The following is a 25,698-nucleotide window of genomic DNA, read 5'->3' on the forward strand; positions in this document are numbered from 1 at the left end:
GGATAAGTAAACTAACATAAAAATGTCATGTTGATATTCGCCTCGGATTTTGTTTTTTTCACGACCAATATACCTTGACAATCTATCGTTTACAGGTGTATTTCAATAAATTTCATTACAAATATGCAATCGTGTCGTTTGTATGTGGTTTTGCGTATGTTGAGTATTGCGTGTTTGCCTTAGGTTGCTGAAGCGGATATGAAAGAGCATCATTTATGATTACGAGTGCCATATATGTGTGTGTGGGTTTGCCTACGAATGTACGCAAAATTGACTAGTCTAGAAAATACCTTTCGATACTTCACACATCATTGTTACGGGGTTGGGTTGGACTTTTGGTTGGATGGTACTTTTCGATCTATTCTGCTGCCTGTCTTCTCTACTACCCTAAACAGAAACCACCAAACCTATCACCGAAAATGTTAGCACTCAAGTAAGTAAGTGTAATGTAAAGAGAAACGCGATGGTTTCGAGAAGAAACGAGTGCTATTAAGACTGAACTGCAATCAAACGTGCGCACACTACTGATATACATAAAAAGGACGAAAACACAAATCTGTACACATAAATAAATCCTGTGTGTGTGTGTTCTTTCTGTTTCTTTTGTTTGCTTTGTCTAAACATTACTGGAATATTGTCACAACCACAGCAAAATCTTTCTACGCTTTAGTTTTCTTTTTGGGGGTTCGTTTCCTCACGGGTCATTTAAATCTTTGACTATTTTGCCAAGCCGAGCAGTGTACGTCCAGCAGCTGAGGATCAAAATTATACAACTCGTCTAGGTGACTCCCGTACACCGTCCTACTTTACATTCTAATATCTGGTATCTGGTGGTGTGAAATCTTTTTATAATGGCAAAATGGGTAAGATGACTGGTATAAATGTATGTCGCGCATTTCGCTAAATAAATAAGACCCTTTATACTACTAAAAAAAAACAACATAAAGCTACGTAGAAAGCATTAAGCCAGTACGTAATAAAACAAATAACACACTTGACAACAGAAAATACGCTCCAAAGGAGATACAGAGCATAATAATCTGCACGTTAACCGGTTGATCGCTTTGCTGTGAGTTTGGTTAGGTTAGGTGGGTGGTACCAGAATTATATAAAATACTTTTGATTTAAAAAAAAAACTAACAATCAACTCAACGACATCTGCCAATTTGTTCGACTAGTATCGTATTGCACGTCTCTGTGTAAAGCGAGCAGGTTGTGCGCTTACTATCATCCTCACACCTGTAGATGGATGATGTCTGCCATATTGGCAACCGGCATAGAATCACCAAACAATTGGCCCGGCTTTGATGAAATCTTTTCCTCCGTGATGTTGAGAGACGAATTATTATGCTCGGGACACGACTAAAAGCACCCAAAAAAAAAGCCTCATTTCCATAATACCATCTTCGTTGGACGGCCATCTTGCTTAATAGTACTTCCTAGCAGTCGTCGGTCGGGCAATGCCGGATGTGCGCGGTCTTGCCGTTTTGGCGCGTATCGGCTCAGCGACCGAATCCGTATTGTAGCTAAGATACACATGCGACAGATCGACCAGATCCGTCTCTTTGGTATTGACCTTTGGTTCCGGGATGTTTTTGCGCATGTTGTTTCCCGTGTACGCAACACACTTTAGCTGCCACTCACCAATATCCTCGTTCCAGTGGGTAAACTTTTCGATCATGTTCTAGGTGTAAAGTACATACAAGCTGGATGTTAAGAACAAGAGAGGTCTTCTGCACACTTTTGGCCAACTTACCTGATACTCTTTTGGAATGTACGAGTTAATTACCAGCTCGCAGAGCGCCAGCTCACGCGACAAACTACGAATATTCTCGTAAATGCCTTCCTTCTCGCGCTGCTGCTCCTGCTGCTGATCGGCCAGCTCCGATTTGATGCTCATCAGCATCGACATCACGCGCTGCAGCTTCTTCGTTTTGCCCACGCACTCTTCCTGCAGCGAGCTGTACCGTTCCTCGATGTCGATACGTTCTGCTTCGATCTTTTGCAAATTTTCCTTCAACTCACGCTCCGTTTTGGTGCGCTGTTCCAGCTCGGTGATGGAGTTTTCCAGCAGCAGCTCCTGTTCCTTCGCTTTTTCCAGCAAATTTTCACCACCGACAAGAATTTTGTTCTCCAGCGAGGACAGTTTCGCACGCAGCTGATCTTGCTCCGATCTACAGGTAAAGGATAAGAGGTACATAATCACATCTGCGCACCAAGGATAATGTGCTTTACTTCAACTCACTTTGCCTTCTTCAGCTCCTGCTGATTTTCCATCGCCTTCTTCTCCAGCAGCTCCTTTTCGGCGTCACTCTTCTCCTTCCGCTCGCGTGCCTTCTCCTTGCGCCGCTTCTCCTTCCGCTCCAACCGTTCGCGCTCCCGATCCTCGTCCGGATCGCACTCTTCCTCTACCGCATCCTCCTCATTCTCCTCCTCCCCTTCGCCCTCGTCCTCTTCCTCCTCTTCCCCACTTTCGATTCCCTGCTGAAAGATGCCTTCCTCCAGCTGTCGCTTCAGTTCCTCAATCTCTTCCTGGAAGTGGCGCAGCAACGCATCCTTCGGTTCCTCGTTAATGTGGGCCAAATTCTGGATGCTCTTCGCACGGCACGCGTACCGCAGCGTCGAGATCGTTTCCACGTAGTTCGAATCGGCCGGGCTAATGCTGGCACACATCACCGTCTTACTATTGCCACCGAGCGAATCCTGCAACAGGCGCGTTAGCTTCGAGTTGCGGTACGGAATGTGAGTGCTTTTACCGTCCACCAGCGCACTGATCACGTTACCGAGCACGGACAGCGAGAGGTTAATCTTGGTCGCTTCCTTTAGCCGCAGGCCGGACGATTGCGTCTTGCTCTGCCGTTCCGAACCGGCCAGATCGACCAGCTGCAGTTTGCCCATGCGCACGTACTGGCGGCCCGCCTCATCCGTTTCGCTCGATTCGATCGTTATCGAAAAGATGGCGTGCGAGCGTGACGATTCGGAGTTCATTTTTGTCGCACCGACCACCCGGTTCTTGTTGCCCAGCTTCATGATGTTGTCCAGATCGTCCGCATTGTGCACGACGTACCCGCTTAGATCCTTCACGAACACACCGATATCGGCACGCTCCTTCACCTCCAGACTTTTGTTCAGCTCTTTGCCGAGCAGATCGCGCACCTCCTCGTTGTAGATCTCCATGTAGCTAACACGGACAAGAAACTTTTGATTTTCTTTGCCGCGCGCAATGTGTCCGAAGATGTGCGCGAACGTGTTCGGAATGATGCCCTTCGTTTGGGGTGATTCGGGATTACCGGACATGGTGTACGTTTTGCCGGTACCGGTTTGACCGTACGCCAGTATGGTGCCATTGTATCCTTCCAGCACCTTATCTACAATCGGCCGGGCGGTATCCACGTAGAGATCGATCTGAAAGAAGAGATGCGAAGCAATTTTTAGAATATGACAAAAATGAAGTCTAAAGGAACAGCTCACTGTCCTACATTCTGGGTTGCACGTGTACCAACAAAACGGACACAATTTCATCACGCATCTCTTCGAAATAGTTGTTCCATCACTGTCCGGAGCTCATGCGAACTCATAAAGCAAGCTACAAATTAAATCAATTAATTTCTCTCCGAGAAAAAAACGCCACCGTTCTAACAAGGTCCGACCGATGATGATCGTAACTGCCAACGCAAACGTTCCCGATGTCTCCGGATGACCCACAAGCATTCTTGCACCACCCTCACCCCAGCAGTTGGCTTCGCGAGCTTACTGATTCTTTTCAATGAAGTGCGCTAATTTAATCAATTACCGTCGGCTCCCACTCCTACTCCTTTTCCGACGTGGCGAAAGAATTGTGTAAACAGTTTTCATCTGAGCTCATCGCCGCGTGAGGAGGTTGTTCTGGAGAAGTTTGCTAGGGTTAACGGAGTGTGTTCTTCCGCCCTAGACGCAGTGATCTGGTGTGATCGATGGTCACGGTGGTCACAAACCATATGAAGTAATAGAGCGTATCGGTATGGCAGTATGTCAGTATGTCGTCGGTGGTTGACCAGCACATGCATTCCAACTGAATCATTTCCCTTGAACAGTGATGTGAGGGAAAATATGTTGCATTATGCGCCATTTCTTCCACAGAACAACGTGTTGATCGCATCAGATATAGCTAGACACTTTCGTTCTAAAATGTGTCACGAAAAGACAAATTGCGGATTGGATTCCAGTAATGACTCGTAACGTCATTTGCTGTGCCCAGCCGGATGGTTGGTGCCCACCAGTAATGACCCTTTTGTTGCATTCCATCCCTTCCAAAAGGGGCGACACGTCTGGTGAATGCCATCAACATTCAAATTAGCACAACTAGGCTGACGGGCACACACGTGAGCGAGTGTGCCAACACAAAGAGACAATAGCGATCGAAGATCGGCTGAGTGTCTGAGGTCCATCTGCATAATTAACCTTTGTTGACTGGGTACTTTAAGGGTTTATTTTTATTATTTTCCCAGCATTAAAATTATTTAGAAGTCTAGATTAATACAATTATCGATGTCCTAAGAAGCAAATTATAGATTTGAAAAAAAAATCGTTACATCTTCCCACTCAACTCACTTGTGCTTCAAGGGTTTACTCATAGCCGCGCGTTCACCGCAGAGCTTTCGAACAAACTTAAGCGCAGTTTAAACACGCCAGCAAGTGGGCCTCGTTGTACTATGCGTCCCATACACTAACACACACATACACCGCACCATTGGCAAGTGTTTCCCAGCATAAGTTGTGCTGGCTCCGGAGCTTAATGCGTGCAGTGTTCAACATTAAACCCCCAACACAAACACATCCACCATCGAGCATAAAGAGCAACTGTGGAAGATGTTTGCCGTAGCGGTGGTCCCCTCGGTGCTTGTGGTGAGGTGATTTTAGTTTTGAGCGCGCTTTCCCTCAAACCGGACGTTTTGCTGGTTCTCTCGCTGCTGCCGTTATACTGTGGGTGCTTCGAAACAAGCTGCATTTATCGTCGAGTGAGTGATAGAAGATTCGTTACAACCGTGCGTCCACGTGCTGACGAATTAATTTTAAATTTGAACGTGATTGCTTAAATAACACCCCAAAAACAGGTTAGAAATTTGAATGTATCGTTATTTTGTCAAAATTCCATCATGTCGTGTGATTGAGATCGTTCCGATAGAGTCTTACTCCATTGTTCCTACCGTCCGTCTACATCGGCTACAGAGAATCGGAATAGAGTAATAGCTTCATCGGGTCGACGGGTTGCATCGTGCGTTAAACCGTGTGCTACAAAATGAATTGGGTGCGGCCCTTTAGCTGACATGCCACCGAAACATAATTTCTCGCGCGCCACTCGTTACGGGGGGCCAAGCTAGGCTGCAGAACCAGCCTAGAGAGTGTGTGTTTGTTCCGTGATTAACAGTTTTCTGTAAGGGAATTATATCAGACTTCAAAGTGACATTCAGTCGGTAAAGACAACATTCTTCGAAGTCGAACATTAACGGTATAAACACATTCCCATCTCCGTACCCTGCTGCATCGAGCTGCTTGATCGAAACTCTCGGCACGGATTTGGAAGGTTCCGCTGGTATTTCATGTCGTCGAGCCAGAGATAGCGTGTGCGTGACAGTGCGTGCGTATTGCGTTTGACGTGATATCGGAGGCAAAATGGAGAACATTCACGAAAGCCCACAAATAGAAATAGGCAAAATGAAACAATGTTGTTGATTTGCGGAGAGAGAAAAAAAGCGAGCTGTGTCGTTATGCATTTCAGCAGAAGAACTGGGTGTGTTCGATAACGCATTTACGGTGGTGGCGGCGTGTCACATCATTGGCATGCGGTTTCGGTTTTTTGTTCTTGTAGTACAATTTTTGAGACGTGCATTAGGCGACAGCGATAAGCAAAATATTAATTTCTACATGTCACACAAGGGACATTAACGACACACCTTGGACACAGCTCAAAAATCCAGCTTTAAGGCGCAACAACTAGGAGACCAGGAGAACTATGATTGAGATCGCTTGAAAATCCCGCCAAAAAGCTTTAAATGGCACCAGGAATGTTGACATACCAGTTTGATGGGACGTGTGCTCCGTCTTCTCATCATACACCTAGGTGTACGTTGAAGACTAAAGGAACCTTTCTTGGTGAAACATGAATAGTCCAATTTATTTTGAATATATCAGAACCAGGCGGCACTGACCCGGTATCCCACAGGCAGTTTTCTAACCGGTTCTGCTAATTTTGTGGCCAATATCGCAATCTTTATTCTCACACGTGGATGGATCACATCCAAAATCACAAAATCTAAAAGAAAAAAAGGTTTTGAAGTCAAATTTTACTAAAAAAATTGTATTTTAGGTGCCACAGACGCATCAGACCATTTTTGAATAAGCTAAAAGTCACATGAAAAAGGCCCATTAGTAGTGTGAAATAAACATAAAATCCAGATTTTTCTTAGCTAGTTGTTAAAAGTGAAAGCACACCTATTAATGAAGCTGTTTCACATACATTTGACACTTTACACCACAAAGCTGCACCCCGAATGCACTCCAAATGCGACCGACTACACGTGCTCGGAGACATTTTAAAGAGACGCTAAACGGCCTAATGCCACCAGGCGAACACTTTTCTCTGCATAACGTCGGGAAAGAAAATCAATATCAAACTGGGAGGCACGAAAGTAAACACACCAGCGAACGAGTTGCAGCAATTGCAGGTTGTACAAACTGCAAGGGCTCCGTAATTGACATGCTGTTATCATGCACGGTAAAATAAAGCAAAATAAACCGTACTCCTTCCGGTTGATAACTGAGCCATCGATGTGCTAAAACTTCGTGAAAGGTGTGTTTTTATTTTAAAAAGTAACCTTCTTTTGGAGTTCTAAACGTTTGATACAAGAGTTATGTTTTCGATTACTTAGGCCGAGCTTGTCTAAACTACACTTTTGTACGGTGAAGCATTTCTGTGCCGTCCCTTCCATTACCGTTCGAACATTTGTTTTTGTTTACATTCAATGGTACGAGAACCTGGAATAATAGTGTTGGACACTGCCGACTGCTTGTTTTTATGGGGCTTTTAGGCTGTGAGTTACTTACACACTCTAATGGCGAAAAAACACATATTTGTTTATCGTCTGCGTGAGGTACAGTTTTGACGACCACACCTTTTTCCTGAAGCAAAGCGACTTGGTAGCAGACTCTTACCAAGTTGAGATATTCTTGAGGACAATTTTTTTGGGGGCTTAGGTTGAAAACTGGGCGGCCGGTCTTCATATGGCAGGACCGGGGTTCAAATCCCATCCGGACCGTTCCCCCGTAGTGAGGACTGGCTATCCAACTACGTGGTATTATTAAGTCTAGTAAGCCAGAAATGGCAGGCATGACCCAAGAGGACGTTAGGCCAAAGAAGACGAAGTTTTTGAAAAAAGTTGTATAAAAACAAGTTTTGGAAAGTCTCTCCTCATAAGAAGAACATTAAATACGCAATACGTGTCCACGACCTGCCTTGTACTTGAACATTGTTCCCCCGCTTTCAGATTACATTAAGGCCCTACCCTTTCAACTTCTAGCAGAGCAATTTTCCGTTTCCTGCACGCCTGTATGTTACATTTTAAAGGCGTCTTGCACGAAGGAAATTTCAAACGCGTACCGCGAGCACACGACAATTACCTTTGACTCCTAACAGCTCCAGACCACGGGACCGTATGACGTCGTTCGGTTCCTCGGGTCTGGGCGCACCGTGACCCAATTGTATTGCCGCTTCAGTGACACGCAAACGGAAGAACATACCTCAACTCAACCGTACGTTCTAGAGGGTGCACGGTCGCCAAGAAAACACCTGTGCAGACTGACGTCTCGACAGCAGCACAGGTGAACGTTCGATTGGTGCAACTTGTGCATGGTGGTATGTCGATTACATGACTCTGTGAAGGGAAGCCCATGGAATCTAATGCCGAGAAGTGAGTGTTTTTGAAAGCGCAACAGGTACACCAAAACCGGTTCACGGTGACAAACGACGGTGGCCTGTCAAGTGATGACTGTTTGCTGCTGCTGCTGCTGCTGAATCAATGCAATCAATGATTAATCTTACGCATGGGTCAGGTTCATCCTAAAGCCAAGTTAAGATTAAGTATAGGGCTGAAGAGTACTGAGAGGAGTCTATCTGATGGAGTCTAGTACTGCGGATGTGGTATTAGAAATCAGCTTCCTCCGGATACTCTGTACACGATCTTTCAAAACACACACTCAAGAGTCGGTGTAAATCGGTATCAATCACGGCATCAATCCTGTGGTGTTCACCCTTGTCGTAGTCCTATCCTAGTCTTCAGATGCGGAGAGTCAGGAAAAAGTGGCAGTAACTCCCTCTGCTTCTATCGAAGCGGATAACCTTCCTGCAAGTGAAAGTGTTGTTGTGGCTACAAGTCCGGGGATCTACCGTCCGGGGATTGGTGTTATACTGCTCCAGTCAACCTTGCTGTCAGTAATATTTGCTTGTGGATGTCGGGATTTTGAAATCCTCAGGAATATATGGGAATAAGGGTAGCTTTTTTAACCTAAAACATTTTCAGTAATAACCGCTTCAAACTAGTGATATCACGATCAGCCAAAATATGATTCGGAACTTCAAATTTCAATCCCAAAGCAGAAGACGATAATGTGTTCAAACGAATCACAATGTTCTCGAATGTCCAGAAACCGGTTGGATTTGGTATGCTTAATACAGTCAGACCAGGATCAATTATCAAATCGCCCAACATGGTTCTGCGAGTTCCATCATGCAGGTCGCACTCTGTCCATCCAAACGAAAAGTTCGGAACACTATCAGATTCTACAGCCAAATTCTTCCAAACTTGTTCTTCTGGTTACTAGTATTTGGTAGACTTTTCGTAGACGAAATTAGTGTTAGGCGACTTCCTGATCTCTCTGACAGAAATCACATCTACTGTAGCTGCTGCAACATATTAAATAACGGAACACAAGTCCAGATTGTTGTCCCATTGTTGTCCACCCGACCATCGAACACGTACACGGGCGCATAATGAATTGCGCGGGAAAGTTTTCCCACCTTTAATGCTCGCGCGAGTCCACATGGGTTGTGCTTGTGTGTCTGAATAAGAGAGACCGCGAAAAGAGCAATGTTTCACCGGAGCTTTACATCCGCAGTCTTTACGCGGTCTTAACGTAGTCTTCCAGCAGCATAAAAAGAATGACCAATCTCTCTCCCTCCGGGTAGGGAACAGTGTTGCACGATTTAAAAAGAAAAAACGTGGCTCTTTAAATCCGTGACCCTTTTTTTGCCTTTCTTTTGAGAAGGGGGAAACCAAGTCCAAAACAGAGCTCTCCCTCTCTCTGGCATGCTCTCTTGTGCTCTTGAAGTCTAACCCCCGAAATAAAGCTGGTTTGGCGGGTTTGCTTTCTGAACTGGCGCAAAATTATGCTGCATGGTGTTGTGACTTTCATTCCATTATGCTCGGGAGTTCCTTCCGAGCTTTATTTGGCCTCCACCACTCGGAGAACCAAAATTGCGTGTTAGTGAGCTCCGGACCTTGTTTGGTGGAGTTGGAGTCACCACCACCAACAGCTAGGCTACGATGGTAGTGTTTGTGGTTTTCGGGATGGCATCATACCCGGGAGGTTGGGCAGCAACGCAGTATTTATTTTGATACGTATTTTGTTTTGGTTCGCCGTTTCGCGTTCGAAGCTGCGGTTTCGAGCGTGTCAACACGCAACACCACACAAGCCAGTCGGGTAATATGACTCAGTACCCGCTTCACCCGATTGAGTGATTGCACGAAACAGGGGAGAGTTCTGTTCTATGTGGAGCAACAACACTACAAAAAAAAGCAAGAACAACATGAAATTAATTTCAAAGCACCACCGGGGTTGGATTAGATAAATAATTTAATCAAACCATAGTGAATGCTCAATCCAGGAGCTAGTGGACGAACAGCAGTCAAAAGACTCAAAGTCTCTGTAAACAAACAAACCCAACACATCACACCTCCAGGGGAATGTTTTTGCTGGAAGAAGACAAGACTTTATAGTTTTTGTTATTCAATCGTATAGGACCAGCCTGTAGGTAGATATCTTCCTGCCGTAACCCTCCACCAACATAGAACAAATAAACAATTGCGCATAGATTGTGCCACATATTGTTCCTCGAATAGTCTTTTTTTCTTCTTCAACTTCGGAGGGCAAAACTTCCCATAACGGTTACATCCATTCGATTGTGCTGTCACGATGAGTTGCTCACAGCCAGCACATCGCGGGTGTCGGAGCTGCGTTGTCGTATCTATCAACTTCAAACACATCGGACCTGGTACGCCCCTGTGAGAGCTTTCACTTCTGGAACGAACCCTTCCCTTTTTCTACTGGACCCTTTTATTTTTTGTACCACAGAAATATGCGTAAACATGCACAGGGCCTAAACATTGATATATCTTCGAGAAATTGTTTGATCGCCAACAAAAACTTGCGTGTCAGCAGCAGCAGCAGCAGTTGCATAAGATGATGATCTGTGAACCGATTGCGTGTGTGTCTAGAGAAATAGACTCCGCGCGGTTGGTATAAATATTTTTCTTAAATCACTCCCTACCTTAGAAAAAACCCTACCGGAGCAACATTTGCATCTGAACGCGAACGATGATGAAAGTTCCATCGGCGATCGTTGGGGTTGATCATTGGGGTGGTTGATGATCATTACTACCGTAATGTGCGCAATGTGGTTATTTTTATTAGACGTTGCCCTTTTTTTCCTTGCTCAGGTCCAACTTTCTCTCTATGGGTTTTCCTGGGTTTCTGAGACTCGCAGCAATATAGCCTCGATCAAGGGATCAATCAATAAAAAGCGGAACGACCATCATCTCACGGGTTGGGGTAATTTCGCGCGACAAAAGCGGAAAGAAAATTGTACAGTCTCTTTTTGCCATCGTGTCCACATATCTGCAGCTTCAACTTCCGCACTGCGGGCGTGACAATAACAATAAGGCTCTGCGGGCTAACACTTGCGACGGACTGTGCGTCGTCATACATTCTCCTCCCGCTGGGACGATGTAATGTTGTGATGCAGCGGAATAACATCGCGATGCAACGCTAAAAAGGCGAAGTCACTAAACCAGTTTCATCAGATCTCTTCAGTATATGGGCATGGGACGCTCTTCCATGTTTTGCTTTTTAAAATCACACGTCTCCCGATACTGCTACCGAGATCGTAGCTCGCCATCCGGAAATCAAAGCAAACCTATGCATAGCTGCTACACAGCAGCTGCTCGGAACCAGTGTTGCAGTGTTTGACGTCCAAGTCGCACAAAATCGGACACGGACAGCTATTGCGACGGAGCATTCGACAAGCCCTTTTCCTCTCTTTCAAAGCGGGTAAAGCATAATGTTTGCCCGTGTCATAAGATGTAGAAATTACCACTCTGCGGTGGCCGGAAACCATGCAGCATACACATTAACCAATACCGAGCGCAGCGATCGCTGTCGATGATGAAGAGAAAGTCTTCGTGATTCAAAGCCGGGGGACCAGGGGACCATCTGAAACATTCAAATTATAGAGCTCCGACGTGGTCTAACCCATGCGAAGAACTAATAATACAGATGAGGAGCTTGCAATATAAGATAGCTAGCAAAGAACACTTCAACTAACGCGTCTTCATGCATCAATAGATTTTAAATCACTACCAGCCATATGACCAAGCATTCGGAGTCTACTACTTCAAGAATACGAATGCATCATCCACGACTACAAGCGCACATGTTGACGGTAGTCGCGCGTTGTATAACACGTTCGTCACCTTCGCTGCATATATTTCTCGTCAATAGATTCCAAATGCACCGCTCATACTACGCCCAGTGATCGAATCTCCGTCGGAAGTCAGTCACTTGCTGGTGATCGTTGAAGGCGGTGGTTATTAGCGATTTTTCAACCGAGAACCGTTCGGTTGCCTAGTTTGGGTGGTCTACCATATTCAAGTTGTCTAGCGAGTCGTGTCGTGTCACCGTTGTTGTACCATGGGCAATTCAAAGTTTTCACGCGATCAAAAGAAGGAAGAAAGCAAAAAGGTGGAAGCGGAGAGTGCAACGGAAACTGTTCCACAAAAATCGCCAAAACAGGGTAGGCTTCAGCTAAGCGTACCGGAAAGGGGGTTTCAAGCTTTGAAGCATTAAACTTGTGGGGATATTAACACTAACTTTAATCTGGCTTGCTCGTGGAGTTATCTACATTGAAATCTAACACTTGTGTTGTGTGCTTGCAGTGGCGCATCGCAGACAATAAAAGAGACACATTGTGAAGATGAACATAGGTAGAGTATAAGACCGGTTCGAGCATAATTCACCAGCAAACGCCCACCTAAAACGCAAGTTTTCGATTCACGGAACCTAAAACATAATTAATCCAACTTAATTCACCCTAACAACCTCTTGCAATGATTTCATCACGTATGAGCCCTTGTCGTCGGCCTATATCAAGTCGAAAGTGTCACCAAGGTTTGAGGTTTGAGCAGTGCGCGTTATACAGCAGCATTCCACGCTCTTCCTGCTTACGACGACGGGCAATTATTCAATTACCATTAATCGCCTACGCAACAGCAAAACGTTTCACCCAGGCCAGTGTTTCTGCTCAACAATGTCTTAACACAGTCACGCGCTGTTGGCGATTGATCACTACAACAAGAAGAAATACCAAGACGTGAAGTTTTACAAACAATAATACAATGTTCCTGAACACGTGTATATTAACAACTTAATCGCTTCCAGACTAGGATCGCACAGTTCGCACCAGTGTTTTCTTCTGCGTTAATGATTGACTCACGAGTTCAACACCCATAAGCCGAACGGTGTGTCAAGTTTAATGTGAAACTAATTTAGGGTTTATCGTTACTCTTCCCGCCACAGAAATCTCTCGTCTAACGATGGCTAGCGCGGAACACGGTACGGATCAGGCTGATCGTGGCATGCGCAAGGAGTACTTCAACAGCAGTGGAGCTGGGAAGTTCTTGCCTCCGGTTTTCAAACTTCTCGAGCTGGTAAGTCCTCCTCAGCAACATCGTGTTGTTTAAATTGAGGCTATTAAAAAGAAGGTGCTTTAAATGCAGCTGGTCAATGGGGTCAGCGTATGGTAATGTCATACAGGCGACAGTCATCAATTGACATGACGCTACCAAGATCCAGAACTGGTCGGTGTGTGATCTAGAACAGCTAAACGGGAGATGCGAAAAACAAAACATTAAATATGGTTTGTTGTATTTAAACGGAAGCGAGAACCTTCCAAGTTGTGCCTGGTAGTACGTTATGCAACTACGCCAACAATCGGTACAACGTAATAACAGCAATTAAATCACACACAAACTCCCGCGCTCCTCAGCATCGCTACCTCACCATCGACGCCCCCCCTTCCAGCTCAAATGTGCAGATGAAAGATATCGATTGTCTTGCAAGAGTGAAACACAATCGACGTGACTGAGATGGCAAAAAAAAGCAAGACTTCTATTCCACCAACTGCCTTTTTTCTCACGCGGTTCTCCCCCGTGCTCTTTGGCTTCGAGCTAGGAGTCAGTTGCAACTGCCGACTCGTTTGCCCGTCGATTGTCATCACTCGTGTAGCCCCGCCGGCCGGTATGAGTCAACGACGACAAATAGTTTCGCATATGCTTCTACGCCCCCTACTCCACCGTAGAGCTGGCGGAAGTACCCACAACAGCAACGCACCCGCATCCGCTGCTGTCCCGCATTCCATCGACTGCCAGATGCAGTGCGGCGACGTTAATTGGTGTGGTTCTAGTGACGTTATTCTTCCCCGCAGCTTGTTACTTAAGGCAACCATGTATTCACCGTAAAGCTGGCCACCGCATCTATCCTCATTCGCTCTCTAATTGCAGGCTGTCGCAATCGTTTGCATCGGACTGATCGATGATCCGGCCCACAATTCGCGCCTTCGCGTGTTCATCTCATCGCGCACCGTTGCGCTCGCTTACGCCACCTTCGCCATGTTTCTGGTATTCTCCGTGGTCTATCTGTTCGGAAAGGTTATTCGAGACAAGTATGATGCCGAACCACCCGTGTGATGCCGGGCTGAAAGCCATCTATTGATCCATTACTATCACTGTTGCAGCTTTCCGTGGAAGCTGAGCTCGCTGCTGAACTTGACCGGTTTCATCCTCTACCTGGCGACCGCTGCCTGCATTTTGAGCGATTGGTCCGAAACGAAAAACCGCAACTATTGGCCACCGAACACGCAAAGGTATTTGGTTGTCTATGGCTTAACGTTCCCCACATTCCCTATTTCAATTTACCCGTTTGTCCTCCCCACTCTAGAATGGATTTCCTGTGCGGTGCCGGTTCGGTTTCGGTGGTTGGTGCAATGTTCTACCTGATCGATCTTATTGTCACCGTGCGCCTTGGCATGAAGGGCGAAATTAAGTAAAGCGACATAAGGCAGTTTGTTTTTTTCTTCTTATCGTACAATTCTTCCATCCATCTAGATGTTAAGCTTACAAAACACAAATGTTACAATGTTATTTTCTTTTTCGAAACAACCATGTACATATCGAGAAACGAGCTACGCAAGCCAAACTATCGTAACGAGCCACATTTTCCAGCTGTGATTAGGTGCTGGAGAACAACAAACGACCGAGCATGCACAAAACACCGTCGAGCTTGACCCAGTGACGAGTGACCGTCCATCGGCAGCTAGAAACTGTTTCCGTCCACAAAGAAAAACAATGCCTTACCAACAAACAAAGTTTAATCATTTTAGAATCAATCACACGTTTTTTGAAAATTTAAATTCAAATTCAAATTCAATCACTTTCACTTCTCACTATGGTATTTTACATTATAAAAAAGGCAAAAAAAAACCAATTCGCAATCTCACACGAAATTTTTCCCAACTCTCGAATCCATCGATACTGCAAATCGCATGGCATTGAAAGCGTGCGTGTGTGTGTGTGGTAAGAACTAATCTACCAAATATTAGGGCGTAAGTTATCCTGACGCGGCCAACCACCGTGCAATACACTGTTTACGTTTTCGTGAATCTTTATTTATGTTTAACACGGCTACAACCACCATTATAGCAAGTGTAAGATTCGTTAATATTTGTTACCCCCTAAGCAGCATTAAGCGGTCCTGTGCACAGTCCCGAACCACCCCTCAAGTAATTGAAAGGAAGGAACGATGTGCAGGATGGACAGAGCGAGTGTTTTTCTCTTCAAAAGCCATACTTTAAATTACTACGTTAGCGATGGAATAAGATGGAAGTGAGTGTCCTCTTGTACAAATTACGTTTTTCAAATTATATATTACGATTACCGATGGAGCGATGCCCAATGTATTGTGCGTTTAAAATATTATTCTTGTTCGAATCATCCAATTAAATCATTTCTAATAAATACGTATTTGTGTCCTAGTATTTACTTAGCTTGCACTGATGACATCCGAAACTGAACGTTAATCGTCATAATAAACTCTAGAAAATAAAGTAAAATCTGACCTGGCGTTCTTAGCAAAGATTAAATCCATTAAGGGATGGAGTCATCGATATCATGCTTATCCGGTCAGATCATAACTGGCATCTTCACGCATAACATTAGATAATGCAATATGAACTGCGTTGTTATGATCCTGCAAAATTTGATTAACTCTGTCAACTGCTGATAAGATTCAGCTCCATAGTTATGGAAAAACTTGGCAACTTTTATTTCCACAGGATCTCTGTTGCAATTGATCCCTTCTCGGAACTTCTCGTGACCCCATTAACTATGGGGCAGTCTCCAGGAAGTCTAGTTATACACAGTCCAGCGACAAAGGACTTCCACATAACCGAAGAGGATTAAATGTCGCTAGACTGACTATCCAAATTATGTTTAGGAAAACCAAAAGAAGAAACTTAAACAAATGAGAGGGTTGGACTGCTTGAGCGTATATAATTAAAATCCAACTGGACCGATTATCTTCTTGATTGGGCACACTGCCCATTCCCATGGGACCTTCTTGTGTTCCTATAATTTTTAAGTTAAAAATTAAATGTTTATTTAATTTTTCGATGAGGAGTTCCCACTAACCCGATGAAGTAATTGAACACATTTTACAAAATTTCCGAAAAAGTTTTGATCTTAATGTTATTATTGACTAAAATAATGAGCTGCATGACATCCCACTATGTTTGAGGATACGTCCAAAAAAGTAAACAATACAGCTAACTTGTTGATCTTTCATAGCCATCCCTGCATTCCAAAACATGCCGTAGGACTGTCGATGGAAATTGGGGAAATTTAAGTCCTCGTCTCAGAGGGTCTTTAAAATTGCTTCCAGAAGTTCCTTCCCAGTCTTACCTTTTTTTGAAATCGACAAAAAGTTCTTTTATCACAATATTCAGTAAAAAAAATCCAGAAATCATTGATTGCATGATAGAACCTCGAAAAGTCTGCCATGAAATATTGGCTTCCTTGGATTAAATTACCCCCGTATAGCGGTTGGTCAGTCTTGTGTACGAGGGATGGTCCTGATGGGGTTTGACATCGGTCTTTTTGTGCCCATACTAATAAACTTCCAGGCCCTAAACGGGTGCTGTCTTTGAAGCCACTAAATAGCTGGTGTTCTTGCCAAGGGCTACCCTTCTAAAACTTAGATTTCCTCTTGGCTTAAGGTCCTGCTAGGTCATACCGGCCTTAAACTGCTTGCTAAACTAATTGATACCACGTATTTGGATAACCAGTCTACAGGCGAACAGACCATATGGGATTCGATTCCCTGTTTTGCCTTGTGAAGACCCCGGCATCGCTATTGTCTCGACCAACCATTCTCCCAATTTAATAAACAATGCAACTAAATATTTTCACGAGTTAAGTTCTTTTTCTTCTTCTTCTTCTTCCTTAGCACTTCAACCTCGGGGGGCTTCGGCCTCCCATTTCTAGCTTTCTGTGACTTGATTTTACACGTAGAAAGGTAGTCAGCCACACTACCAGAGTTGTTTTCAACACAAAGATAAATGTGTTTTTGCGGCTGCTTTCATCTACTAGCGCTTTCAGCTTATCAGAATCTCTCTCTCTCTCCTCATGGCCTTACGACCTCTCAAGTCATGACTGCAATTTCTGGTTTACTAGATTTAATGCTACCACGTAGTTGGATAGTCAGTCCTCATTACGGAGGAACGGTCCCCGAATTGGATTATAACCCCGGTCCTGCATAATGAAGATCGGCCCCTTGTTACCTCTACCACCGGGTCGCCCGAGAAACAAAGATACCATTTGAACATCATCTTCTTTATCGAAAGTCTTTCTTCTATAAAATTAGGTCTAGAAAACAAAATAGTAACAAGAAGCATAGTGTAATCGAGATTTAAACTTAAGATGGGGTGTTATACGAACGCCGCAAGGCAGACGATATTTTTTTTTATAATATTTCCCTCGCCATAATATTAATGCCCGTGTCCATACCTCAATTCACGCTTAGCCTTAAAGCATCCAAGTAATCAAACAAACTTTAAAAAACACTTCCCAATTGAGTGTTTTATCAACAGTGCTTGTTGTTTGCCTTATCGTGAAGGTCGTTTACGGCTCAATAATTTACCATTTTTGTACAAACAGTAACAGATGGGCAGAGATTCAAACCGTAACGGTGTGCTGCTGGCCTTGAAATAGACCTTCTGTTAGCACTCCTTTTCGCATTCGAAGATGCCATCTGGAGCACGAATAGAGCAAAAATCGACCCATTGCAACACTAGCCGCTGGTAAGACATACCGAAAACAATTAGCAAAACTACAAACGTGTTGCTGTAATGTAACCTGCGCGGTCCGAAATGGTCATTACACGCACACCCACGAAAGAGAAAGAGAAAGGTATGGTACGGTGCAAAAGCGGCAGACGGATTCGCTTCGGAGCCACCAGGGCAACCCATCATAATTGTTGCCCATCGCTTCTTGCGATACGCCGCGTGGTGGGGAGCTTGAAATTATTGAAAGCAACATTGAATAACGCACCTGTGTCGAATCTTCGCCGAAAACGTTGTCAAAGTAGTACACCTTCGGAGGCTCGCTGGAGTTTGCGCCGGGCTTTACGACCGTGATGCTACGGTTCGATTTGTCCACCTTGATCACGTTCTGCGAGCCGCAATCGAGCTCATTTTTGTCCATCGGCCGTACCCGTACCACGACACGAACGTTTTCAATTTCACCTTCATTTTTGATCGCTTCCTCCTACGGGACAGAGCACAGAGAAAGGTGACGATGAGCGCATATTTACTCGACGGTAGGATGATGATGATGATGTCATGGTACGAAATTAGCTACAAACCGGCATCTTGCTACAATCCTTCGTTGGCTGATTGTGAAGATCCTTCCCTGAAAAAAAAGCTGGCACCAATGAACGTTTTCACACCAGGAAACTGAATAAATTGCTCATCGGTAACACTTTTGCAGCAGCGGTCTTGAAAATTCGATTTTTCTATTTTGACAACAAAACATTGGCTGCGGGATTGTGTTTGACAGATGCTCCCTTGACAACTGCTCTAGTTCGCACATTGACGTTCAGAGAGCGCTCGGGTGCGGTCAAAACAAATGCGCTTCAATGCGCGGTGACAAGCGGGAAAAACAACAGCGCAGGCAAGCAATGATAACACCGATCCTTCGATAATAGACTGGTTTTGTGTAGGTAAACTAGCGTTTAGATTATAATATACATACACCGAAGATAGTTTGTTAAGAGCCGTGTTCGTGGATATTGTTAGCAGCGAGGTTACGATAGCAAAATGTTGAACGCCCTTGGAGTGATTGTGTCCGGCAGACTGGTAAGTTCTAGAACAAATCGGTACACCGCGGTTGGGGATGTCGTGTACTGTGATAAGCCTGACCGGTATCCGTTATTCCCGCAGGTTCAAACAGATTTCCAGCAGATAAGTGAATCCCACTTCCTAGTTACCATCCCGGATGCGGACAATGTGAACCATGTGGTCGTGTTCCTGACCGGTACCACTCCGTTCCCGGAAGGTATGGCCGGTGGAGGTATGTTTTCTTAGCTTATCCCCCCAGCTGTCTTGCACTGAGACGAACACTTGTAAGTGAGAATAAAGCTCTATTCACTCGATGCAGTTTATTTTAGCTGGCCCGATCCGAATGCACCACCGAACTGGCAGCTGCTCGGGTACATTTCCAACACGAAACCGTCGGCTATCTTTAAAATATCGCAGCTGAAGAAGCTGGATGAAATATCCACCCAAACGACGATGATGAACAACGTGTTCGGCAGCAATCTACCCATCTCACATACCGCCCAGATCGGTGTGTCTATCGAGCCGGAAAGCTCGCTCATACAGCAAACACCATCGACGGTAAGTAGCTACCGGCCATTTCCTCCCCATCCAGTCACATCTAATCGAACGCATCCTTTCGCTACAGACCACGTCCAGCACGTACTACCAGTTCGGGCAGAAGATACTGGAGAACTTTTTCAACTTTGTCAGCAGCTTCTCGGTGACGCAAAGCCAAATGACACCGGCACCGAACGAAACGTTCGTCCCGCTGTCGACGATACAAACGTGGTACACCAACTTCGAGCGTAGGTTACAGCAGAATCCGAACTTTTGGAAAAATTAAAATTCGATTCATTGTTGGTGCAGCGGACACCGGAAGTGAGAGAGGGATTAGGCGCGAAACGATTAATATGGCCTTACCGGAGGGACAAGTTCGATCTAGAAGAGATTGTCGGCTTCGCTTCTCGCGCTCTCATCGAGTCATTTTGGAAAGTTTTTTTTTCTTCATCGAACTGGTTTTAATAAGCTTATAATTTTAAGAGGCGCCATTTGTTTGTAAACGGGCAGATTTGTAATGCAATCAGTAAATGCTAAGCCAGAATTGTGTATTTAGCACCTCGTTGAGAAGCTGACCACCCCATTTTGTTGCGGCTTCAACTCCTCTCCCACACGCTCAATCTCGTCGATGATGTACTGCATCGTGGCACGGGTCGGTCGCGGATGACACGTTACCACCATGCGGAAGAAATTGCCGATCCCCTTATGAAGCAGCGGCACGTAACCAACCAGCACCGTGCCCCGCTTCACCATCCGCTCCTTAATGTCCGCCGTAACGCTGTACAGCCGTTGCCACCAGTCGGCCGTCTCCTGGTCCGGTGTGGCCACACGCATCCACGTAGGCACATACCAGAAGCTTATGTTCGTGTACTGAAACTGCTCCAGCACCGTCCGGAAACCGACCCGCTGAAGCAGCTGGGCGTGCAGCCAGTCGGCACAATCGAACGCATTGTCGACGAGCGCCTCAAGCCCATCGGAACCGCGCGCCTTGTACATGAGCCAAAATTTGAACGCATCCACCTTCCGACCACACTGCACACTCTTGTCGCCCGTGTCGTACGAGATGTCGTAGAATTTGTCCTGCTGGAAGAGATAGTCCGCTTTGGCGGCATTACACTCGTGCAGCAGGCCCCGCTCCTTGATCAGGAAAACCGAACACTGCAGTGGAGCTCCGAGCGTTTTGTGCGGGTTCCAGGCAAGCGATTGCGCACGGCCGATGCCACTGAGCAGCGGCTTGTGGCGCCGGGACAGGATAGCGGTACCGCCGAGGCATGCGTCCACGTGCAACCATATGCCGTACCGGTCGCAAACGTCCGCGATGAGATTGAAGTCATCGAACGCACCGAGCACCGTTGTGCCGGCCGTTGCATTGACGAAGAATGGTTTGCGCCCCGAATCGAGTACCTCCCTGATGGCTAGCTCCAGCTCGTCCGGTATCATGCGTCCTCGGTGGTCGGTCTTCACCCGGATCAGATTGTTCAATCCAATCCCGAGCCAGTGAACACCCTTGGTAATGCTGTAGTGAGCCTACAGAACAGGAAGAGGTATTCAATTGAATCTCTGGAAGTTCCGTCTTGAAAGTGGTCAGCGCACTTACATCCTCCGAAGTGAAGACAACCAACGGCTGTGCCAGATTCGCCACTCCCGTACGCTTCACATCCGGTACGGTGCGATAGCGGGCCGCAACCATTGCGTACATGTTGGACATGGAACCTCCCGGGCAAAGGATTCCATCGCCCTCGCCGAACTCGAACAGTCGCAAGCATTTCTCGATGACCGCATCCTCGATCAGCGTAAACGTTGGTCCGACCTCGAATGTGTATCTGTCCGCAAGGTAAGTAAAAATGTCAAATAATTGCGATTCCTCCGTTCAATCCTCGCCTGGCTGCGCCTTACTGGCTAGTGTTGAGGGCCTCCGTAATCCAGCTCCCAGTCAACCCGTACGGATCGACGCCGGCAAACAGTTGATTGTGGAAATGATTGTGACCGGTGCGGACGGAATACTGCAACACTAGGCGCACGATGCGTTCCACCGTCGCTGCACTGCACGGTGTCTGCTCATCCATCGGGAAGTGAATTAGCTTCTGCAAAAAGGAACAAGTCAACGAACGGGAGAAAAAAAGATTCAGAAGAGGCGTTTGGATAGCCGGTTTGGCGCCTTTATCACCTCCGAGCCCTATCAAGTCACCATCATTATCAATCACTTGTCATCTTAGCGGTCTTTTGGGACGAAAATTTGAGGATAGGTAGACGCGACTCGGGGGAGAGGGAGTTTGTAACAAAGCGGTCAAGAGCCTTTGCTATCGCGCGGGAACATAAATTGATGCCGTCCGAACAAAAGCAAATCGGTGTGTGATATCTCTCGTCTCTCGTGCCACACAGAGTGGACACACACAATGACCGTCACCTTCACGTTCCCAAGATCAAGGGAACATCACGCCCAGTGCGTGGAGATCAGAGTTTTGGTTTGAAGTTTCAAGCTTACCCTCACAGCGCATGCGCGTGAAATTGATCTGATGCGCGATGACTTACCTTTAGGTCGTCCGGATATTCGAACGTCACCACTGGCTGCTCGTGTGTGCCGGGACCGAGGTAACCCTCGTCGACCAGCACACGGAACACTCGCTCCAGAATGGTCCACTCATCGTCCGCACTGAGCGGAGTTCCCTTCAGCGTCGATTCCCGGTGGCCGTTCATCTTCAACTCGGCCTGCTGCTGCTGATCCGATACACTGTTCCGGTTGTGTGTAGCCGCCATCCACTGTCGTGTATCAGCTTTCGCTATTTCAGATGCTCAACTGCTGCTGCTGGACAGAAACACACACGCACCGTGTCCTCCGGTAGCTCGACCACGTCTGAGGCCCGTTCTGTCACGATTTCTCGTTTTCACCGTGCTACTTATCGGTGTGTGGTGTGACACCGGACAGTGGACTTTCATGGTGGTGGTGGCAGATCACGGACAAGTCGGCCGGCCGGTCGGACTTTTGAGACGCACCGAGACAGCAGCGCCCAGTCGCGTGCCTTAGGATGCGCCACCGCTAATCAGCTGCCATCCCGATGTGTGTTCTCTTCCAGGGTTTCTCTTTCCCATGTTTTTTTTTGCGCACACTATTACGCGAGTGAGCGAGATTTATTATGGCTGCGCGCAAACGCATCGGCGCGCGTACGGGTCGCGATAACGAACCGCCCCAGGGGTGTTGACACACGCTCGGTCCGGGGAAATGTGGAAGTGAAACTGCATTGCGGGAACTAAAAAGTGCAATTATCAGTCGGGGATGGTAGTGCAAAATATAAATATTGCCTTTTTGTGTGGGTAAAGCATAAAGTTAAACATTAATCCCACGCCCGGCGGGAAGTCTGGTACGCTTGTCCCCGACCGGAGGACTTCGCCATTCTTTTCCCCAAGGAAAGGATTGCCATGTTTGTTATTGTGCTGTTCTAATGGGGGGGGGGGGGGGGGGGTTTGTTTGCAGATCATTGCAGAGTTAATTATTGATAGCTAGATGGGCCGTGGATTGGGGCCGGCTGATGCAACCAAGATTTTTTTTCTTTTTTAAAGTAAGGTTGGAATGTGCGTGAGCGTATAAGCAAGGGTACTTTTTAGATTAGACCCTTCGTATTTATGAAAATCAATTTAATTCCAATTTTCCGAAGCAAATTATTTTCCAATCCACTGGCCCGACTGATTGTTTGCATCAGTTAAAGTGGAGAGCCGCTGTTTGAATTCGTCAGCGTGCTGAGCAAAGCAAGCTCGATTTCATTTCATTTGGTCGATTTTCCCCTCCATGTTGTGATCGATTCGTTCTCCCCGCATTCATTAATCGTCGATCGCGTTACTATGGCAACAGGTTTGAACGGGGAGATTTCTTCGTAAACAAAATTCGCGGATTCGCACGTGGGCAGTGAGTCTAAACATAAATCTCGTTTTCCCTACACCGGTAGGACTTCATCGATAATTATTTTTATTTCTGGTTACCGATTTGCTCAGGTCTCGCTCACTCAAATAGATGCTCATTTAAAAATGTTCTTGATAGAGATAGCAAAGTCATATGAAACAAACGACTGGGTTAGATAACTTCATGGATTAAGGATTGGTCAACCACTACGTCCAGGAATTATTTTACAAAAACGGCTTTAGGTCCCTGAAAACTCATTCGCATCTAAGCATTTAGCTAGACTTAGTGGTCAGATAATTGTTAGGTTTTTTCATTCAATAACCTATCAAGGTGCTCGGTTAGAGATTTTATCCAAAAGAGTAATTGGTTACTCAGTTCAGTTTGGAGTCTCTTGAACCGGCAATGCGCCTATTGGTGGAAAGACAGTTGAATAGACGACTTGGAATGGGAATTCTGTCCCTTCAATATCGATATTATACCCAGTTGCACATCTTGCCTAGAATCTTCTTAACTCGTATGGACGGATGAGCTCTGATCGTGGCAGTCGAACGACAAGATCAGCTGGCGGCGGGGTTTTCTCATTAGAAACGTGTGCATTTTATAAGAATTATGCTCCACGCATAGAGATAGTATTGGCGAAGCTGAATCGAATAAATCATGTAGCCAAAAAGTGCGTTACGTCCTCCAATTTTGTTGCCTAGGGATAAAGCTGGGCTGAGTAAGAAAAAATGTTCTACAGCTTCGACTATCAACTGGACCAGTTATCTTCTTCTTCCTTCCTCGAGAGGTCTCGGCCTGCCATTTCTGGCATTCTGTGACTTGATTTTACCTGTAGCAAAGTAGTCAGCCCTGCGTACGGGGAGGCGATCTGGATGGGATTTGAGCCTCGGTCCTGTTGTGTGAAGACCGGCGCCGCTATCGCCTCTGCCACCGGACCGCCCCGATCCGGATAAATGAATAGAAAAAAAAACACATACATTCGAACGTTCTTTCATCTTGTCATTTTACGATTTTATTTCGAACTGTTTGCTGATTTGCTGCTGCTAACAATGCTACACGCCTTTAGTTTCCTCCCTATCACTACACGTAAGTCAACGTCGAAATCGAACACATCGTTAGTGGAAGCTTCAACAACAAAAAGAAAGACTTAACCGAAAAGTCGATACACCTAAAACTTACGCCCTAAAGCTACAACACTGCCTACCACAACTGTCTTTTACATCTGTTGCTGTTAAGTCTTTTAAGATTGTTTCATTTTGGCCCTTCCGTGACTCTGCTGAAAAGTTTGCCGTCTCGTCGTTATTGTTTATGCCCTTTGCGCATATGTCTTTTGGACACTTTTCTTGGCCCCTACTTGGCCCCAAAGGACATCGATACGTCGACCGTCTAGTAAATGCTGTACGCCGTTTCCCTATACTAGCTGCTCAATATGAGCTACCTTTGTAGCGTGTACAATCATATGATCACACACGCACCGAGAAGATTACTTAGCAAAAGGGCCTTAACACTACTTCGATCACTACGCTCTGCTAAGTCTGATTGTTCTTTACAATTGCAGTTAAAACAAGGGGGCTTAATTATTCAATTCTTTCTGTCCCACTCTATGCGTTAGCTTACAGCAAATCGGGTTGTTACATACACACAACACAATTACACTAATGGCACACATCGGCATTGCAATCAACCTTCAATCTTACTCCTATACCACGTTTCCGTCCCCTCTACGCTACACTCCGAATACTTTCCATTAAACGCTAGTGTCCTATCGTCGCCCCTGTCCTAACGACATCCTTGGGTTAAAATTGTCATCAAGTTAAAATCCATCAGCTAAACCGGTCAGTACTTGTCCTCGTCCATCTCCAACTGCCGCGCATGCCGGATGTTGTTGGGACCGTGCGAATTGCGCTTGATCGTGGCGGTATCGGTTTCGTTGAACGATTTGGACAGTATCTTCGGTGTGTTGTTCCCTAGCGGGCCACCATTAACGTTGATCGATTTAACCAGCGTACCGGTACCGTTGGAAAGCTTCGAACCACTCGCATCGTTCCGGGAACCTTTGAACGATGATTGGCGCTTCGGTTTGTGACCACCATCAGTGTACTGGAAAAAAAAATGCGGCAGAAGGTGGTTAACATCTGCATCTTACGAACGGTCGATTTGGCGTCGCGCGTTTTAGCTATTTAAGTGTTATTCGGTGTGCGAGAAGCGGATTAAGACGCAATCGGGAGCGATTGGAAGGGAAGGTTACTCTAATTACCATTAAATCCATACTAACATCCTTGGTCGGTAGCGACGAGTATTGGTTGGGGTAGGAACCGTAGCACGGCGAACCCTGGATCGCTTTCAGACCTTTCTTCTTCCGGTTCATGTAGACGATGGTGACGGGTATGGTGACGCAGCAGCACACCAGCATCGTGACCAGCACCGCAATCAGAATGGCCGAGATCGAGGACACGTACACGGCCGCCGGTGGCAGTGGAACATCTGTTTCGGGTTGAGCAATGCAGGT

General features: G+C 46.0%; 5 protein-coding genes across 10 annotated transcripts in view; 2 read left to right on the forward strand and 3 right to left on the reverse strand.

Annotated features, from left to right (window-relative positions):
* Positions 1 to 70: 70 nt before the first annotated feature.
* On the reverse strand, positions 71 to 18,441 carry LOC118508355 (kinesin-like protein KIF3A). The gene is made up of 5 exons (XM_036048059.1): positions 18,283 to 18,441; positions 17,970 to 18,185; positions 2,246 to 3,405; positions 1,757 to 2,174; positions 71 to 1,684 (listed from the first exon to the last, which is right to left on the reverse strand). The coding sequence occupies exons 1-5, from the start codon at positions 18,286 to 18,288 to the stop codon at positions 1,427 to 1,429; spliced, it is 2,058 nt and encodes a 685-aa protein (XP_035903952.1). The 5' UTR covers positions 18,289 to 18,441; the 3' UTR covers positions 71 to 1,426.
* Positions 4,883 to 15,400, forward strand: LOC118508368. 5 transcript variants are annotated; one of them, XM_036048091.1, is made up of 6 exons: positions 4,890 to 5,093; positions 12,246 to 12,293; positions 12,886 to 13,016; positions 13,869 to 14,029; positions 14,102 to 14,230; positions 14,305 to 15,400. In XM_036048091.1, the coding sequence occupies exons 2-6, from the start codon at positions 12,284 to 12,286 to the stop codon at positions 14,411 to 14,413; spliced, it is 540 nt and encodes a 179-aa protein (XP_035903984.1). In that variant the 5' UTR covers positions 4,890 to 5,093; positions 12,246 to 12,283; the 3' UTR covers positions 14,414 to 15,400. The 5 variants fall into 5 exon arrangements, with proteins under 5 accessions (XP_035903987.1, XP_035903984.1, XP_035903986.1 ...); XM_036048093.1 differs by having other exon boundaries at positions 4,899 to 4,997; XM_036048092.1 differs by lacking the exon at positions 4,890 to 5,093 and adding an exon at positions 11,817 to 12,103.
* A 62-nt stretch (positions 18,442 to 18,503) lies between the features above and the next one.
* Positions 18,504 to 19,849, forward strand: LOC118508370 (protein OPI10 homolog). Its single transcript, XM_036048096.1, has 4 exons — positions 18,504 to 18,775; positions 18,860 to 18,989; positions 19,077 to 19,315; positions 19,383 to 19,849. Exons 1-4 carry the CDS (start codon positions 18,737 to 18,739, stop codon positions 19,578 to 19,580), a joined length of 606 nt encoding a protein of 201 aa, XP_035903989.1. The 5' UTR covers positions 18,504 to 18,736; the 3' UTR covers positions 19,581 to 19,849.
* Positions 19,721 to 22,458, reverse strand: LOC118508361 (cysteine sulfinic acid decarboxylase). The gene is made up of 4 exons (XM_036048082.1): positions 21,827 to 22,458; positions 21,191 to 21,378; positions 20,892 to 21,117; positions 19,721 to 20,821 (listed from the first exon to the last, which is right to left on the reverse strand). Exons 1-4 carry the CDS (start codon positions 22,049 to 22,051, stop codon positions 19,847 to 19,849), a joined length of 1,614 nt encoding a protein of 537 aa, XP_035903975.1. The 5' UTR covers positions 22,052 to 22,458; the 3' UTR covers positions 19,721 to 19,846.
* Positions 22,459 to 24,170: 1,712 nt separating this feature from the next.
* The window catches only part of LOC118508349 (semaphorin-5A), a 132,035-nt gene continuing 130,507 nt past the window's right edge, over positions 24,171 to 25,698 (reverse strand). The window contains exons 9-10 of one of the 2 annotated variants that reach the window (XM_036048043.1): positions 25,465 to 25,673; positions 24,171 to 25,289 (exon numbers count right to left, since the gene is read on the reverse strand). In XM_036048043.1, the coding sequence (XP_035903936.1) occupies positions 25,026 to 25,289; positions 25,465 to 25,673 (473 nt within the window). In that variant the 3' untranslated portion in view covers positions 24,171 to 25,025. Of the gene's footprint in view, positions 25,290 to 25,446; positions 25,674 to 25,698 lie in introns of both variants that reach the window. The other variant, XM_036048042.1, reaches the window with a different exon arrangement.

This window comes from Anopheles stephensi, chromosome 2, assembly GCF_013141755.1.
Source record: "Anopheles stephensi strain Indian chromosome 2, UCI_ANSTEP_V1.0, whole genome shotgun sequence".
Taxonomy (NCBI): Eukaryota; Metazoa; Arthropoda; class Insecta; order Diptera; family Culicidae; genus Anopheles; species Anopheles stephensi.

Bases quoted from the DNA above. Each gene is read 5' to 3' on its own strand.
- LOC118508368 (XM_036048090.1), top strand. From the start codon at position 12,001: ATGGGCAATTCAAAGTTTTCACGCGATCAAAAGAAGGAAGAAAGCAAA. The intron at 13,017-13,868 runs GTAAGTCCTCCT...CTCTAATTGCAG, and splicing joins TTTTCAAACTTCTCGAGCTG to GCTGTCGCAATCGTTTGCAT. The intron at 14,231-14,304 runs GTATTTGGTTGT...TCCCCACTCTAG, and splicing joins TGGCCACCGAACACGCAAAG to AATGGATTTCCTGTGCGGTG.
- LOC118508355 (XM_036048059.1), bottom strand. The intron at 3,406-17,969 runs GTGCGTTATTCA...CTCTTCTTTCAG, and splicing joins TCGGCGAAGATTCGACACAG to ATCGATCTCTACGTGGATAC. The intron at 1,685-1,756 runs GTAAGTTGGCCA...CTTTACACCTAG, and splicing joins ACATTCCAAAAGAGTATCAG to AACATGATCGAAAAGTTTAC.
- LOC118508370 (XM_036048096.1), top strand. From the start codon at position 18,737: ATGTTGAACGCCCTTGGAGTGATTGTGTCCGGCAGACTG. The intron at 18,990-19,076 runs GTATGTTTTCTT...CACTCGATGCAG, and splicing joins GGAAGGTATGGCCGGTGGAG to TTTATTTTAGCTGGCCCGAT. The intron at 19,316-19,382 runs GTAAGTAGCTAC...CTTTCGCTACAG, and splicing joins TACAGCAAACACCATCGACG to ACCACGTCCAGCACGTACTA.
- LOC118508361 (XM_036048082.1), bottom strand. From the start codon at position 22,051: ATGGCGGCTACACACAACCGGAACAGTGTATCGGATCAGCAGCAGCAG. The intron at 21,118-21,190 runs GTAAGGCGCAGC...CCTTGCGGACAG, and splicing joins GAGGCCCTCAACACTAGCCA to ATACACATTCGAGGTCGGAC. The intron at 20,822-20,891 runs GTAAGTGCGCTG...CCTGTTCTGTAG, and splicing joins TTGTCTTCACTTCGGAGGAT to GCTCACTACAGCATTACCAA.